Source organism: Apteryx mantelli, chromosome 27 (assembly GCF_036417845.1).
Source record: "Apteryx mantelli isolate bAptMan1 chromosome 27, bAptMan1.hap1, whole genome shotgun sequence".
Lineage (NCBI taxonomy): Eukaryota > Metazoa > Chordata > Aves > Apterygiformes > Apterygidae > Apteryx > Apteryx mantelli.
Genome location: NC_090004.1, coordinates 7,675,767 through 7,690,342, shown reverse-complemented (window position 1 = coordinate 7,690,342; position 14,576 = coordinate 7,675,767). Strand labels below are relative to the sequence as shown.

At 39.7% G+C, this 14,576-nt stretch overlaps 1 protein-coding gene across 2 annotated transcripts in view; it reads right to left on the bottom strand.

The window, feature by feature from the left end:
* Positions 1 to 11,302, bottom strand: part of AGO3 (argonaute RISC catalytic component 3) — a 29,372-nt gene extending 18,070 nt beyond the window's left edge. The window contains exons 1-2 of one of the 2 annotated variants that reach the window (XM_067311539.1): positions 11,247 to 11,302; positions 1,983 to 2,154 (exon numbers count right to left, since the gene is read on the bottom strand). In XM_067311539.1, coding sequence (XP_067167640.1) covers positions 1,983 to 2,154; positions 11,247 to 11,265 — 191 coding nt within the window. In that variant the 5' untranslated portion in view covers positions 11,266 to 11,302. Of the gene's footprint in view, positions 1 to 1,982; positions 2,155 to 10,839; positions 10,995 to 11,246 lie in introns of those variants that run through there. The other variant, XM_067311540.1, reaches the window with a different exon arrangement.
* Between the last annotated feature and the right edge of the window lie 3,274 nt (positions 11,303 to 14,576).

Sequence of the window (14,576 nt, the reverse complement as noted above, 5' to 3'; positions counted from 1 at the left end):
AGCCCCACAAATTACTGATGCTTTTATATACTCTTTATTATACAGAGCAAGGATACACACTTACCTTGGAAAATATCCACAAACTAGCACTATAAAACACTCGTACAAATTCACAATTGAAAGCTATGCTAGTTTATGGAAGCAGTACAATTAATTGTGCTTGGTACCTAATAATGTTGATTTGCTTTTCAACTAACAAGAGTTTTGAATTCTGCCTTTGTTTATAAAAATGGGGTATCCTAACAAAAAAAAATATATATATATAGCTCTAAGTCCTTAATAATCTAAAGTTTTTACAATAAAATCAAGCTAAAAATTGATCAAGTTTGCACACAATCATAGATTCTTCTCTCTTTACTGAGTCTGTGGCAATAAAGAGAATACAGTAACTTGATAGAAGCACTGAAATTGAACTCAAAAAAACCCACAGTACTTTCATCTCATAAAAAAGTTTTCTAGATACAAGTAGTAAATACATCAGGGTCCAAAGAGACTTTCAATACCTCTGACTGAAACACGCCTTCAGGTTTTTGAATTCTGTGCAGCAATATTCATCTTTTCAGTGGCACTACAACAGTTTATTACTTCTTACGTCACAATTTCCTTATTCTATAGAAACTACACATTTTTATTCTTAAGCTATGCATAACTGGCATTCTTCCCTCCAAAGCAGAAGCTTACTAATAAACCATTTCCTGACCAGACAATATTAACCTGAAGTACTCCAGCAAGACAATAAATATCGACTTCCTCTTCAAGCAGAATTAGCAGCAGTCACTTTCCCCTCTCAGCTGGCACTCTGAGAAAGTGCTGAGACACTCTGCGTTTTGCAGTTCTTTAGCACATCACGAAGCTCTCAGAACCCAAGTTCTTTGTGTGAACCAATCACACAAAACCCTAAGTCAATTTAAAGTAGTTTATATTCTCCTTGGACCCCTATGATTATAGTTTCACAAGTGCTCTTCGTTTAACAACACACTAGTAAATTAACCATTCACGACAGTAAGATTATATTAAATATTGATTCACATGGAAATACTATATCCCAGTGTGGGCAATTTAACAACTTCCTTTTAATTCACACTTAATATAGGCATTTATATAGCCTTCAGAGCTGCGGTATGTAACCAGAAGTCGAAAAAAATCACTAGCCAGAATCAAGCACTAGCAATGCTGTTATTAAAATACAAAAAGAATACAAGTAGTGTCTCACTCCTATAAAATTATCCAATTCAGAGAAGAAATACGGGAAACATGAAACATTGTCTTCCTTGTAAGTCACAGTAACTTTTTAAGGTCATATTTTCAACTAACTACTCTTCCTGAAGAGGCTTCTCTGGCTTCCAAAATTCATGAAATTAAGGACAAAATACACAAAGACCATATGCAAAAAGCTATACTAGCAATACATTAAAGCTGAAGAATCAAGCACTCAATACCTACAACTTGTTGGGTCACCAAATGAACAAGGACCCAGAACATGAAAATATTCTCTCCATTTAACCAATAATCTAGCAATAAAGTAAAGTAGGAAGGAATTTAATTGACCCTAAGAAATAGTAGAATTGAAAATAAGATGAGGTGCAATATAATTCTACAAAAAGAAAAAAAGGATGCTGGTGGAGCTCAAACCAAGTCTGATCATTTCAAATATACAAAGCTGATTCTGTGAAATAATTATCAACAACAAGATGAAAACTAGTTTGCTTGCAACAGTGGAAGCCACTGTGACACTACTACTGGTTGTCCCACTTTATAGCATCTGGTGGCAACCCAACTGAAGAGCACTTGGCGCAGACTTGGGCTCTGTACCCATCACACAGATCTACGTGAAAACTTGCACAAAGGTCTCCATAGTACAGTACAACAATCATTACCTGCTCCATGCACACTAATATTTTATGCTACATAGAGACTGTATTTACTTAAGTATTCCTTAAAAAATGACAACATAATTTAGAAGACAAATTTCACCATCTTACCTGTTCACCCTCCGAGGACACTTATCTGGTTTGATATCCACCTCATAGAGGTAGACATCAATCTTTGGGATTTCAACTTGGAAGCAGTTGGCCAGCAGTTTAATGGGTTTGCCCATGGTGCCATAGCCAGGACGTCTGGGCACCATGAGTAGGGGCTGTGCCCCGACGGGTCCTGCAAAACAAAAACAAACAAACAAAAAAGCCCACAGATTAGAAGCTGAGCACAACAGATAAGCCACGTTGGGAAGGTAATACTTGCTGACATTTTAGCAGTTAAAAAAACGCACAAGGTTCCTTGCATCTGTAGGTACACATACTGGGGGCACAGAAATATGTTTTGTCCCTCTCCCCTAGACAGTCATATAATTCCTTTTTCAGTCTTAGACAATTCCCTGAACCAACTCTCAGCAATATAAGATAGATATCAGAGCTAGTGCATTAAAAGAAGGGAAGATTAGCTATATTCAAACTGCACATATTAAACAGCATGCTAACCCATTAAGCCCAAAACTAACAATTGCTTATTTTTTCTCCATGCACTTCTGCTCACATCTATTTTGTCTTCTTATTGATGTGTTTCAGGTCCTGTGATTAGCATGACTGAAATCAGGAATTTTCAAAACAACACAAAAAATGAATGTTTTTTCTCCCAACAGTTTATTGTTGTGGAAAATCCACCATTAAAACACAGAAAAGTTGTATAAGTCTGTACTAAACACCCTAGTAATATCAATGTTGCAGTAGAAAAGAATATTATTGAAGTAGCTCTGGACTTATGTATTTTGCTTGCTGATAAGTGGCAATTCTTAATTTCATTCCCATTAAGATCATGGTCTTGGAAGACAGACTATACTTGAGCTTTGCTGACTGAAAATGGATGAAGAGTAAAACCATCACCTCTAATGTAACTGCACTGATAAAGTTCACTGGCCAGGAGAGGAAAGATGCAAATTAACAGATTTAAGAATTGCATAACTCTTGATTACTAAGAAATTAGAGGAAAATAATACCCATAGCTGCTCAGAGAAATGAGCAAAATCTGAAATAAGAGATGAGTATTTCAGAAGTCTGCTGAAAAGGTCTACCTTTTCAGCCTACCTAACGGAGGCTCCATTCGCAGCTGAGGTTTTCTCTAGTTACCCTTTGAACTTACTTCTCATCATTTAGATGAGAATCCTCAGAAAGAGATGTTACTTATGCCTTGCAAAGAGCCAAACACACTGTAATAAACATGATCCATTTTCAATAATTTCTACTAGTATCTCCACTTAAAAATACCTCATTCCAGACAAGAAACAAAAAACAAGCTCTGTAGCCTGAGCTGAAGTTTTTAAAAAATTACTCATCATACAAATGTCATGATTTACAGAGCATTCGATTAAGTTAGTTAAAAATTCTCCCCTCTACTCCTACTCAGTGACGCAGACAGCAAATCCTGCCCACTCATTTTCATAGGAGAGTTAAAATGTCAACTGCTGGTAAAATATGTCTTATTTGCCTTTTGATTAATCTCCATCATTCGTGGAAAATTTTGTGTTTTCTTAAGGGAAACCATGTACTGAGAATAGGTGAACTTAAAATCTAAATTCTGTTGTAACATTTGTCTGACTCCACTCAGAAACATACTGAAAAATTCTGATGTGGGTTGGCTTCAAGCCATAAGATAAAACAAAAACATAAAACAAGAAGCATCATTTCAAACTCCCTCACAGACTATGCTTATGCAAAACTTGTTCCAAGCATCTGTTCTCTTCAACTTTTTCTTCATTTTAATACTACGACAGGAGTAAAAGCAGCTCTACAATTTACTCCAGATATATTTTAGGAATATAAGCATATGTGAAAAGTTACTACTAAACATTTGACTGACATAAATGACTCAATAGCTTATTTTAATATTACAAGAACATACGTGCCATAGTTTATATATAGTTCATATGTGTAGGAAATGCGAACAAAACCACTGAAATTAAGATAACATTAAAAAGGAGCAAAGAAATACAGTATGGCTGAAATCTTTGTGCCCATCACCTCTGAAAGTTTTACTAAGGTGAGCTTTTTCACTGAGCACTCAACTGCTTTAGACTTTCAGCCACTGGGCTTTTATCCACGCAGGTGCTGCTGGCGCTGAGGAAGGGAATGCTACGCTACCCCATTATTCACCCCTTTGCTTAAGGTTAACAAAATCCCAGCATCCAGCTGCACGGCAGCAAAAACCTGAAGCCAGAGAAACGGTATTTAGTTACTAATGTGAGGCAGAGTGCACTTTAAAATCCTGGGTCATAAATGCAATGCTCCACCCAAAGCCAGGTACGAGGTGGACCTCCAACCTCTGCCCCTTGGAAAACAGTGGTGAGCAGAACAAGAAGAAAATACCAGCTAATCAGACAAATGCTTTCTTTAGCTTCATTTGCTTAGCTGCACCTCAGGAAACAGTTTGCACTGGAAGAAGTTAGAACCTCAGATTTTGGCATCAAAGAAATGAAGTGCCAATTAACTGAACAAAAAGCGCAGGTCTACACATTATTCAGGAATCATATTTTTTGACGTTCATTGCATTTGCTATCACTTTGTGCTATATATAGGTTCCCTTTAGACAAGTCAACTAAAAACGTGAGTGTGCTGCCGTTTCATTCTGCTACCACTGCCCAAATCCACTACCATCCACTCAGAATAGCCTGCTTTCAAAATACTCTGCGTTGCCAGATTGTATGTTGTGAAAGTCTGTGTCACCGTCTTAAAACCTGTGACTCAAAACCCAATAAAACACAAGTAACAAACAACGCTCTTAGAGGACTGCTACTATTCCCATACCGTATCAGTGACTCAGCCTCATGCCTCAGGCCTCTGTCAAGCTAAGGGAAATAAACATAACCAAAAATATTAAAGTAGTGTTATTCTAAACAGCACAGAATGACTATGATTGGCAGAACTATTCTTTAATGTTATTTAATCACAGGAAAAACAAAGCAGTTAGAAGCCTTAAAAATCTTTGCAAAACCACTACTGCAGTATGCCCTGGCTCAACAGCAGATAAAGGAACATTCTCTCAATGCCTCTAAAAAGTGACCAAAAAAAAAAAAAAGAGTTCTGCATTATTTAGTTGCCCAAAATAGAAGTTTTAAAGGAGAAAATAAGTGGGATTATTTTGTGTTTACAAAACTACTGCTACTCTGACATTAAAGCAGCAAGTATTTATATATATATATATATATATATATATGTAGTATGTTCCTAAAAATCTAAGAAAAAACTAAATCAAGTGTGTTTAGGCTGCAAGAATAGCACTCAACAATTCATAAACCGGGTAAGGATAGAAGTACGTACCAAACATTGCTAATCACCTGATTTAGAAAGCAGAACAGCAGAGTCTGGAGATACTAGTTAAACTTGAAGCTACAAATGGTTTCTTGGAAGGCTTTTACACAGCAAGGGGTAAGTTTCAAGAAGATTCAAGACAGGCCACTTAAGAAGTCTTAGCTTCTGAACATAGTCACTCATTAGAAATTATATAGGAAAAGGCTGAGGAAGAAATATTTAACTAAGCCTTTATATTGGTAAGAACACAATGAGGGGAAAGAAAAGCATCATCAGGATCTAAACATATATTGAATTATAAATTAATGTTCATAGCATTGGCTGAAACCATTTATCAACATACTTTAGTAATGTTGCAAGAAGTTTTTCACTCTTAAAAGTGAACGTTCAGTAAGCACGTAGCAGCAAAAGCCCTTACATCTGCAAAACACTCAAGTACTAAAACAGCAAAGTTCCGTCTACTTCATTTGACAATTATGTGTAAAACAGCGCATGAAGACCATGACTGCTGTGTACCACCACTGCCACGTTTACATGCAAACGGGTATCTTGAATTTACATTGCCTGTGATAGGGGATTTACACTGGGAATTCCCATTAGTGTATATGGGACTTTACTACCCAAATCCAATGTGCACAGGAACATAATTATCTGTGTCTGTGAAACTAAACAGGATAACATTTCAAATAACTTGTGTTCTTAAACATTCAGCTTGCTGATGAGAGATAAACAATATTTTGAAAAGCCCATCTCATATTTAATGCAGTATTTCAACAAAACCCACACTCAAAGAAATGAAAAAACTGTCTTAACTAGCAAACTATAACAACTCAGTTTTAGCTTTTTTTCATTTTTAAGGTAAGTATTTAATTTAAAAAATATATGCTGGGGGAAAAAAAAAAGAAGAACCCTCGTACAATATGATTTTTCAAAGAGCTGAAGTTTGGAGTAACGTTAACGGTTTGGATCCTGGTTTGGATAATAAAATTAATTTCAGGTAAGTATGATTATCTGGTACTTTTGGCTACAGAAGCATCCACTGTTGTAAAATTTAAAACCAGAAATTTGCTATTTCCAGGGAAGATTCTGATCCATAATTTGAAAATTCCCATTAAAGTCAGATCATATGCCACAGCAAAATGGAAGGGCTTCTAATGGTTTAAATGAGCTTTGAATCAGAGTTTTTTCTTCTATGGAATTAGAGATGCTATAAAAAGGATTAAACAAAACAAAATTTAACTACAATTTCTATGGCAATACAGCTAGAACCATAGTACCCATCTGGCGCACATCCAAAACACAGGCTTGAATCTACCTAGCAACCAAATGAAGACCTAATCAGGATAAAGGCTGAATAGAAAGAACACAAGCACAGAAACCTGCAAATACTTTCAAACATTTTAAGGAAAATTGATGCTTTTGGCATACAAGATGATTTTACAGCAAAAGGCAAAATACTTGTTTCTAGTAAGATCCTAATAGAAAATATGGATTTCCTTACATGATCCTTTTTTTGCAGAAAGGGACATCAGTAACAAGCTTCATTTTCCTACTATGTGCTTCAATATTATGAAATTTAAAAATATTAACAGATGACTACTTCAGAGTTCTATTTCTGTTTAGAAAACACAGTCCTAAATCTCGGGTTGGATAGGGCTGAACAGTCTTAAAAACATGATAGAGGACTTCACAGGTAAAGTGTTAAACTTTGGCTCAGGAGCACAAGGCAGATCTGTCTAGTAGATCCTCTCCTCAGACTTGAGCTTGCTCTGTGCTCCTGGAGAAAGCTCTCCAAAGAGGCAGGGAGAGGAGGGAGTGGGGGGGGGGGGGGGAAGCAAAAAAAAAAGAGGAAAAAAAAAAGATCCCCTTTCACAGGGCCCCTGGCCTCTGCTTGGGCTCAGAGGCCCAGCCCACGGAGCTCAAAGAAAAACCTACCACTACCAAAAACTATGAATTAATTCTAGATTAAAAAAATAGATAGGGAAGATATTTAAATGTTGCTTTCAATAATCAGGCTGCTTACTTATGCCAGAAATCATGAATTGTCTTATTTCTGTAGCAGCAACCTCTCTGGGTGGCATTACATTATTTATGAGTAATGCAATCCACGTTTTCTAAACATTCTTACTCTCAGTTTAGGCTTTGTCTTTTCTTTTCCTTTTTTAAGCTTTCAGATAATAAGTCCTGTTAAGGCTCATCAAAAGCCAACGTTTTGATGCCATTCTCCATGACAGCCAACTAACTCCAAAAGTAAATACCAATGTGCCAACTGGTTCTATAATAACTAAGTTACAGAAATGCTTACAAAACATTCCACTGAATTTTACCAGGCAATAAATAATTCTAAACCAATGTTAAAAAAAATCTAGGCATAAAAAATTCTTAGCTCAAAAAGCAGTTTATATATTCACTTTGTAAAGTTCATACCTAACCACACTAGGAGAAAAGAACAGAGCATGACAAACCCATACATAAACACAGCAATACTTCGCCCTTGAAAGTATTTCCACACACCAAATTCAAGAAGATAAACTGACATAATCCATTTCTTTGTATGTAGCTATACCACATGTTTTGCAACCAAGAGAAACTTTTACCAACATGTACTTGCATTTACTTTAAAAAGTCACTAGTTTGCAGGAAAACATGCAATTCTTGATTCACTCATTTTTATGTCACAGTTTCATATTTAGTGTTTTGAAAATTACAAAATTCCCATCCACCAATCCACTAACTTTGAATTACTACTACGATAAAGCGAATCGCACTGCCCATCTACCTGCTATTTAGGTTTCAAATTTAAGAGGTAAGCAGTTCCCCTTTTTCCACTTTACTGGCTGAAGAATATCTAAGAGCAAAACAATAAGAGCTTAGATACACTGTCATATTACTAAATTTAGAAACAAGCTATCAGAAATCCCCTCACAGAACAAAATCAAACTGAAGTAGTTACTAAACTACAGTTCTTTAAACAGAATACTAAAATATACTTAGGATCCACAACAAGTTTTGCATGTGAACAAAATTAAAACAAGCAGTAAGTTCATGACTCATTTCACCGGTTTCAGGAAAACACATCACAGCACAAAGAATAAGAGATGAGAAACTATGACTGAAGAATAAAACTGACTTGTGTCCAACTACAACCTTTCCCTTAATTAACAGGTAAATGCTTCACATGACAATTTAATTATACAATCTATTCTAATTCAGTTTGACAGAGAAAAATGACTTCAGTTTTCAAGATATCTCTGATCACTTGGCATGTCACCCTACTTGCTGGTATTTCTCACTCTAAATTCAATGCAAGTCTCAGGCCTATCAGCTGAATTTTCAGACTATCCAATGACATTCCAAAACATCAATGACATGCCGATTCTCAATTCTCCTTTGCAGGAATTGCCTAGAGCCACGTACAGTGGAGGCTGCTGTTAAGAGTAGCGTGTTTGTTTGAATGCACACTGTATGCATCAAAAGGTACATGAGCCTTATATTCCTTTTATTTCTTTAAATTTATGCTGGAAGTTAACTCAAGAAATATCCTACCTGCTACCTATACCACTAGTGAAGTAAAGTTATGAGGATCAAACAAATGTTTTGTGAAGTTCATATTCTGATTCAAACAGCTTCCCTTGCAACTCCACAGTGGAAAAGTTCTACTGCAACTCACATCACAGGCATTCTTGAGTAGCATAACTTTTGAACGCACTTATGATTCATTCTCCTTCCCTCTTCTACCCCACCCACAAAACTGTAACTTTTAATGGTCCACCCAAATCTTTAGTCTTAACACAAAAAGAGAAAAGCAAGTTCTCAGGACTTCATATCTTACCCAAAGTTCATATAGAAAACAATTTTTTTTTTAATCTTCTGGTCACTTCAGAAGAGATGTCCATAGTGCTTCATTAAAAACATACAATACCAGATTCAAAAAACAATTTCATATCTTTAAGAGCAAAAGCAGTGAACTTTAAAGGAACATTTTATGAAACGTACACGAAGAGATACAATAGCACTCTGACCTGACTCAATTATACCATAGGGCACCATCAATTCCATGGTAGTTGTGTTTTAACATAGCTGCCTTGTTGGAAGTTTACTCAACACTATTCTGGATGCATAACTCCACATTCAAACTACTAGAGTACTGAGGACTTCTTCTACTTTGTTTCACCTTTTCTTAGTCTGGATATTTTATTGCCATTCCTCAGTTGACTTGGTTTCACCATAACTTGCATTCGCCAACAGCTGGCTTCACACCCTTCTTGTATTTAAACTGTTGAAATTATTCAGACTAGAGGAGGCATACTTCCTAGATTTCATAGGCTAAGCTTATTACACAAACAGAAAGCTCCCTACAGCACTGCTTTACCTAAAAATGCCCTGGATGCTCCCCTTCCATCCTTTACTCACTCCAGGAATACCCACAACCCTATCCTTGTTCCCTCCTTCATGTCAGAGGCTCTTCTTATTCTACCCCACATCTTCCCTTCATGCCTAGGAAAGGGCACACGTCTCTCAAAGTCCTTCTCCCTTATATGACAGAGCTCTTTTAATCTCTGCTTTGCCAAGGATTTTTTATGTCCTCCTATATTGATATTGGCATCTGATGGCTCAAGGTTCCCCGAAACATGGAACATTAGCGTAGCACTTAACAGTTTTCTTATTACATACCAGACACCGAAGGAGACATCCATCACACTGAATGTAAGGCTTCAGCAGGCTCAGACCATTAGCAGCACTGTCTAATGGCACACATTGCTAATATTTAGCATATTATAGCTTAACAAAGGTAAACTGGTGTAATACATACCGAAGAAAAATTAAACTACTCGCTGCTCTTGCAAACCTATCTCTCACTTGGGGACCAGAATTATACCAGGTATCATTAAAGTTTATTTAATACCTTCAAATTATTAGCATACTATCTGAATTCCACCAGATTGCTAAAATTCAGCATCTTCCTAAAATGGTTTGTATTCTATCACATACTTCATTAAGCAAGGACATAGCTTAGGTAGCAAGTTTTTCCAGTCAAATCCATCATTAAAATAAATCTCCATATAAATTACAAAGGAGAGAGAGAGATGATCAAGAAATTAAAATGCATGTTTTATACTGACACTTTCAGCCTCATTTTCATATTTTCCTTACTGGCAATACCTCTTGAAGGCGACAGAAACAGAGCTCCAAGGACTTTGTGATGCTCAGTTTGCTATCCAGCTATCTCACACAGACTGTTGATTAAACACAGCCTGAATCAGAACTCTATTTTGAACTTTTCTACCAGACCTGGAGGTAAATTCTTTTGATAAACTGAAGTAGAAGCCCCTTCTCCAAATCTCAAAATACCTTTTCTAAATACATAGTTTATAAATACTAAGCATGCCCTCCCCATATGATATAACAGGATTAAAAGAGTGAATTCAAAATTTTAAAGAGCTTGCATTGGCTGTTGTGTAACGATACTCCCAAGAGCATATACAGCTAGTCTTAAAAATTTAGGGTGCAACAGTTACACAACCGTCAAGCACCTCACATTTGGGTGGGGGAAGATGCTGAAACGAGCACTTCCCGGGAACTATCCACTTCGCAGGCAAAGCTCCAGTTTTCAAGGCAACATCCCAGAGACACCATCACGGTAACAGGATTATGCAAGCCGGCCTGCACTCGCTGCCTGGCAAACTCCAGTTATGAAACAGAGAGGAGAAAATTAATTTTCTAGACTACCCGCCGCCCCGGGAAAAGGTCAGGGCGCTCGGCCTTCTCAGGTACCGCCCCCGGCTCGCAGCGACGCGGCTCGGGCCGCTCGCCGCCGACACAAGGCGAGGCCGAGGCCGAAGCCGCCGCGTTTGGGCTCGAAGCACGAGCACCCCCCACCCCCTCCCCGGGCTCCCGGAGGCGACGCCGCCGAGAGGGACGAGCCCGCCGCCCGGGGCCGCTCACCTGCGCTGCCGATTTCCATTCATGGAGCTGGGCGCAGCCGCTGGGGGCTGCGGGCTCCGCCGCTGCGCCGGGCCCGGGGTGGGCCGGGCCGGCCGCGCTGGGCCGGGCCGCGCTAGGCTGCGCTGCGCTGGGCGGCGGCCGGCCCCGCTGCCCCGCAGGCCGCGGCCCGGCGCGTCGCCTTGGGCGCGCGGAGCGGCGCGGAGCGGAGCAGCCCTGGGCGGCGGCGGCGGCGACCGGAGCCCCCGGGGCGGAAGTTGCGTGGCCGCCAGCAGCCCCGGCTCGCGCGGCCGCTCTGCCTCGCCGCGCGCGCGCCGTCCGCCGGAAATCCCGCCCCCGCACGCCGGGGCGCGTGCCCTTCCGGGGGCGGTGCTTCCGGGCGCGGGGGGCGGAGCCGGAAGTGGCCGGAAGGCTCGGGGCAGGGCGGTTGCTCGGCAACGGGGGGGGGTGGAGGAGGGGCGCGCGGTAACGGTCGCGTAACGGTCGCGCTCTCCGCACGGCGGCGGGGCCGCGTCTGTGCGGGCGGAGCGAGGCCCGCAGGCCGCGGCTGCGGCCAGCGCCCCCGCCCTGGGACGGGAAACCGCCTTCGGAAGCGGGGCCGTACATAGGTTCCCTCATGAGTCACAGGCAGAAAGCAGCGCTGGGTTTTCCCCCGCTCAAAGCGGAGTTCATTTATCTACAGTTAGACTCCAAGTACTTTTTTTCTTTATTCTAAGATACAAAACACCCAGTGTGGCAGTTCTGTTGTTACAAAGACTTTAGGACGTTTAGCCCACTTCCAAATGATTTACTTTTTTTTTTTTTTTTTTTAATCCACACCAAATGTACCAGAAAAAAACAATCCCTGGCCTTAGTTATGCTTAAGAATTCAACATACTGCAAGTATTTCCCTGTTTATAAGATACAGCAAAGTGCTGAATTGGAGCTATAAAGGTTACCAGCATATTCCATACGCTCTGCCAGCAGACAGAACACACTGATTTTGCCTCTGTGCTAAAAAATCTGGTAGTGCACGTAATGTGCCTGACTTCATTGCGAAGTGGACTGGAAGGGAGCCTGTGAAGCAGCAGCAGCAGCGCAAGAACACAAGGAACAAACCGTGCGTGCCGCAGCCGCGGATGGCAAGATGACCTGGAGGGATATCACAAAGCTCCAGCTGTAGACAAGGCAAAAATATTAAATGCTGCTGCAGTGGAGTGGGGGCAAAAGGGTACGTGTGCGCGTATGCAGCCTTCCCAGGACAAGGCTTTGAAACAGACTTCTCAAAGAGTGAGATGTACAGAGATTTTACAGCTGTATACTGACCATCCTGGGGCTAAGGAAATCCCTGAACTGTCTGAACCAACCTGAAAGATGAACGTTTTCCCATAAAAACAAAGGTTTGACATCAGATCTTCGTTTATTTTTCCCAGTTGCAGAGCAGATAGGAGATTCTAAGGAACTAAGGTTTATGAGAAAAATAAAGACTATCATTCACTAGATCAGTACCTCAATTCAGAGCATACATCTGGCCTTTTCTCAGTTTTTGGCAATATTTTTAACAGTGTTTATAGATCTGGTACACAAACTCCATCACCAAGAAGGCAAAGATAAAACAAAGCAAATGTGTGTGTGTCTAAGCAATTTAGATGTACCAGTCTGACCAGATAGTGGAAATGGCACCCTTAACTCCTTCCTCTCCCCCCCCCCAATGTGTTTTTTTTGGTAAGAAAAAAGTATACTGAGACTTGCCCAAATAGGTTTAAATTTGTTACTCCTTATGGAGAAATGATGTCACCTTTTCTGCTTTTGAAAAGGGTATTTCCCCAGCTAAATAGCAGGGAAGGTAGTGGCAGAACTGGAATTCTGGACCATCAGAATAGCACTTTGAGATTCATGATCCAGATTTTCCATACATTACAAAGAATGACCTTCCTGAAGACTGCCAGATAACAGAAGTTTGCACTTTTAAAACTAATTTATCAGAGAAGTTCTGTAGTAAGGATTCTAAAAATGTGGAAATGAAACTATTAGAATATTTCCTAACTGAAATCCTGAAAGATAAGGGGAAACGTGATCACCAAGATCAAGTAGACATGGAGGAAGGAGACATCTCTGCAAAATGCACATACTTTAGAGGTATGCAAACACTTGTTTCTGCAGTTTAGGACACTGTAATCAAAACCGAGACCAGGGGCTCAGATGCCAATCTAACATTTGAAACCAACTAGTCTGATCTATTTTCCAAGGCTTCAGACCCATCTGCACAGGACACAATTTTCTGTTATACTTCTCTCACAGAAACAGTCCTCTTGAAACTACAAAAGAATAGTTCTGTTATAGAGTAGGACTCATTAAAAAAGGGATATAACATTAAAAACAGCAGGAGGAGTTGTGCAAAATCTTTACAAATGCTGAGTTCAGTATAATACATTCTTCATGCTACAGTTGAAGTAAATTAGCTAGCAAGTATGTGCATGCCATTAACAAGTGGTTCCTTAAAATTGCTTAGCATTATTCAAAAACCCACAGTTACAGCTCAACTGCTAAATAATTCAACTTTTAAAGATAAGTCAATACATCTTTGCAAAGTAAACCACAGGCAAATCCAAAGAATTCAGAGAGGGTGATAAGCAACCTCCATTTTTGGACCCTAAGATACAACCATAAGCTATTTGTATGGGGCCGGAGAGGACTAGGAAGTTTGCAAGGAATTCCAAAGCTGGGAAATGCAAATTATTAAGCAGTACAGAAACCTAGAGGATCAAGTTTAACCCAAAAGGAATCTGAAATCTGTCCTTAAAGTACCTTGGAGCCAATGGCCTTTTGTAACTCACAGGGCGAGCCATGCAACCTGCACGTTCACAGCAGACCTGTATGGGCATTGGAAATGTCTATCCATAAACTCATTCAAACAGAAAAGGCTGAAATCATCTTATATGGGTAAGAGTGGGGCTCTCTGTAGACCCAGCTATTAAATTCTGCAAATAGGTGAAGTCAGATGTGCAGACATACCTAAACGCATACAAGTTTACAGATACCAGGGAGCCATCTGCACAGGGAAAAAAGATACAGGTAAAATGTAAATAACAGTTTTAAATTGGATTTTGAATTTGAGTCATGCCAGATCCAGAGAACATTTCTGCCTTTATATTACCTGTCTCAAAACCACCAAAGTCCATGAGACTAAAGCCCCAAAGCCAAGTAGCTGGAGAGGCAGCGTACTTTGATGTACGCTTCTGACATCTAATAACCAGTTCAACTGAAGTCAGTTCTCAGAGAGATGGTATTTTAATTAAAAACGGAACTGGCTATCATGTTCCAAAAAGTTTTAAGTGCATACTTGTTCACTGA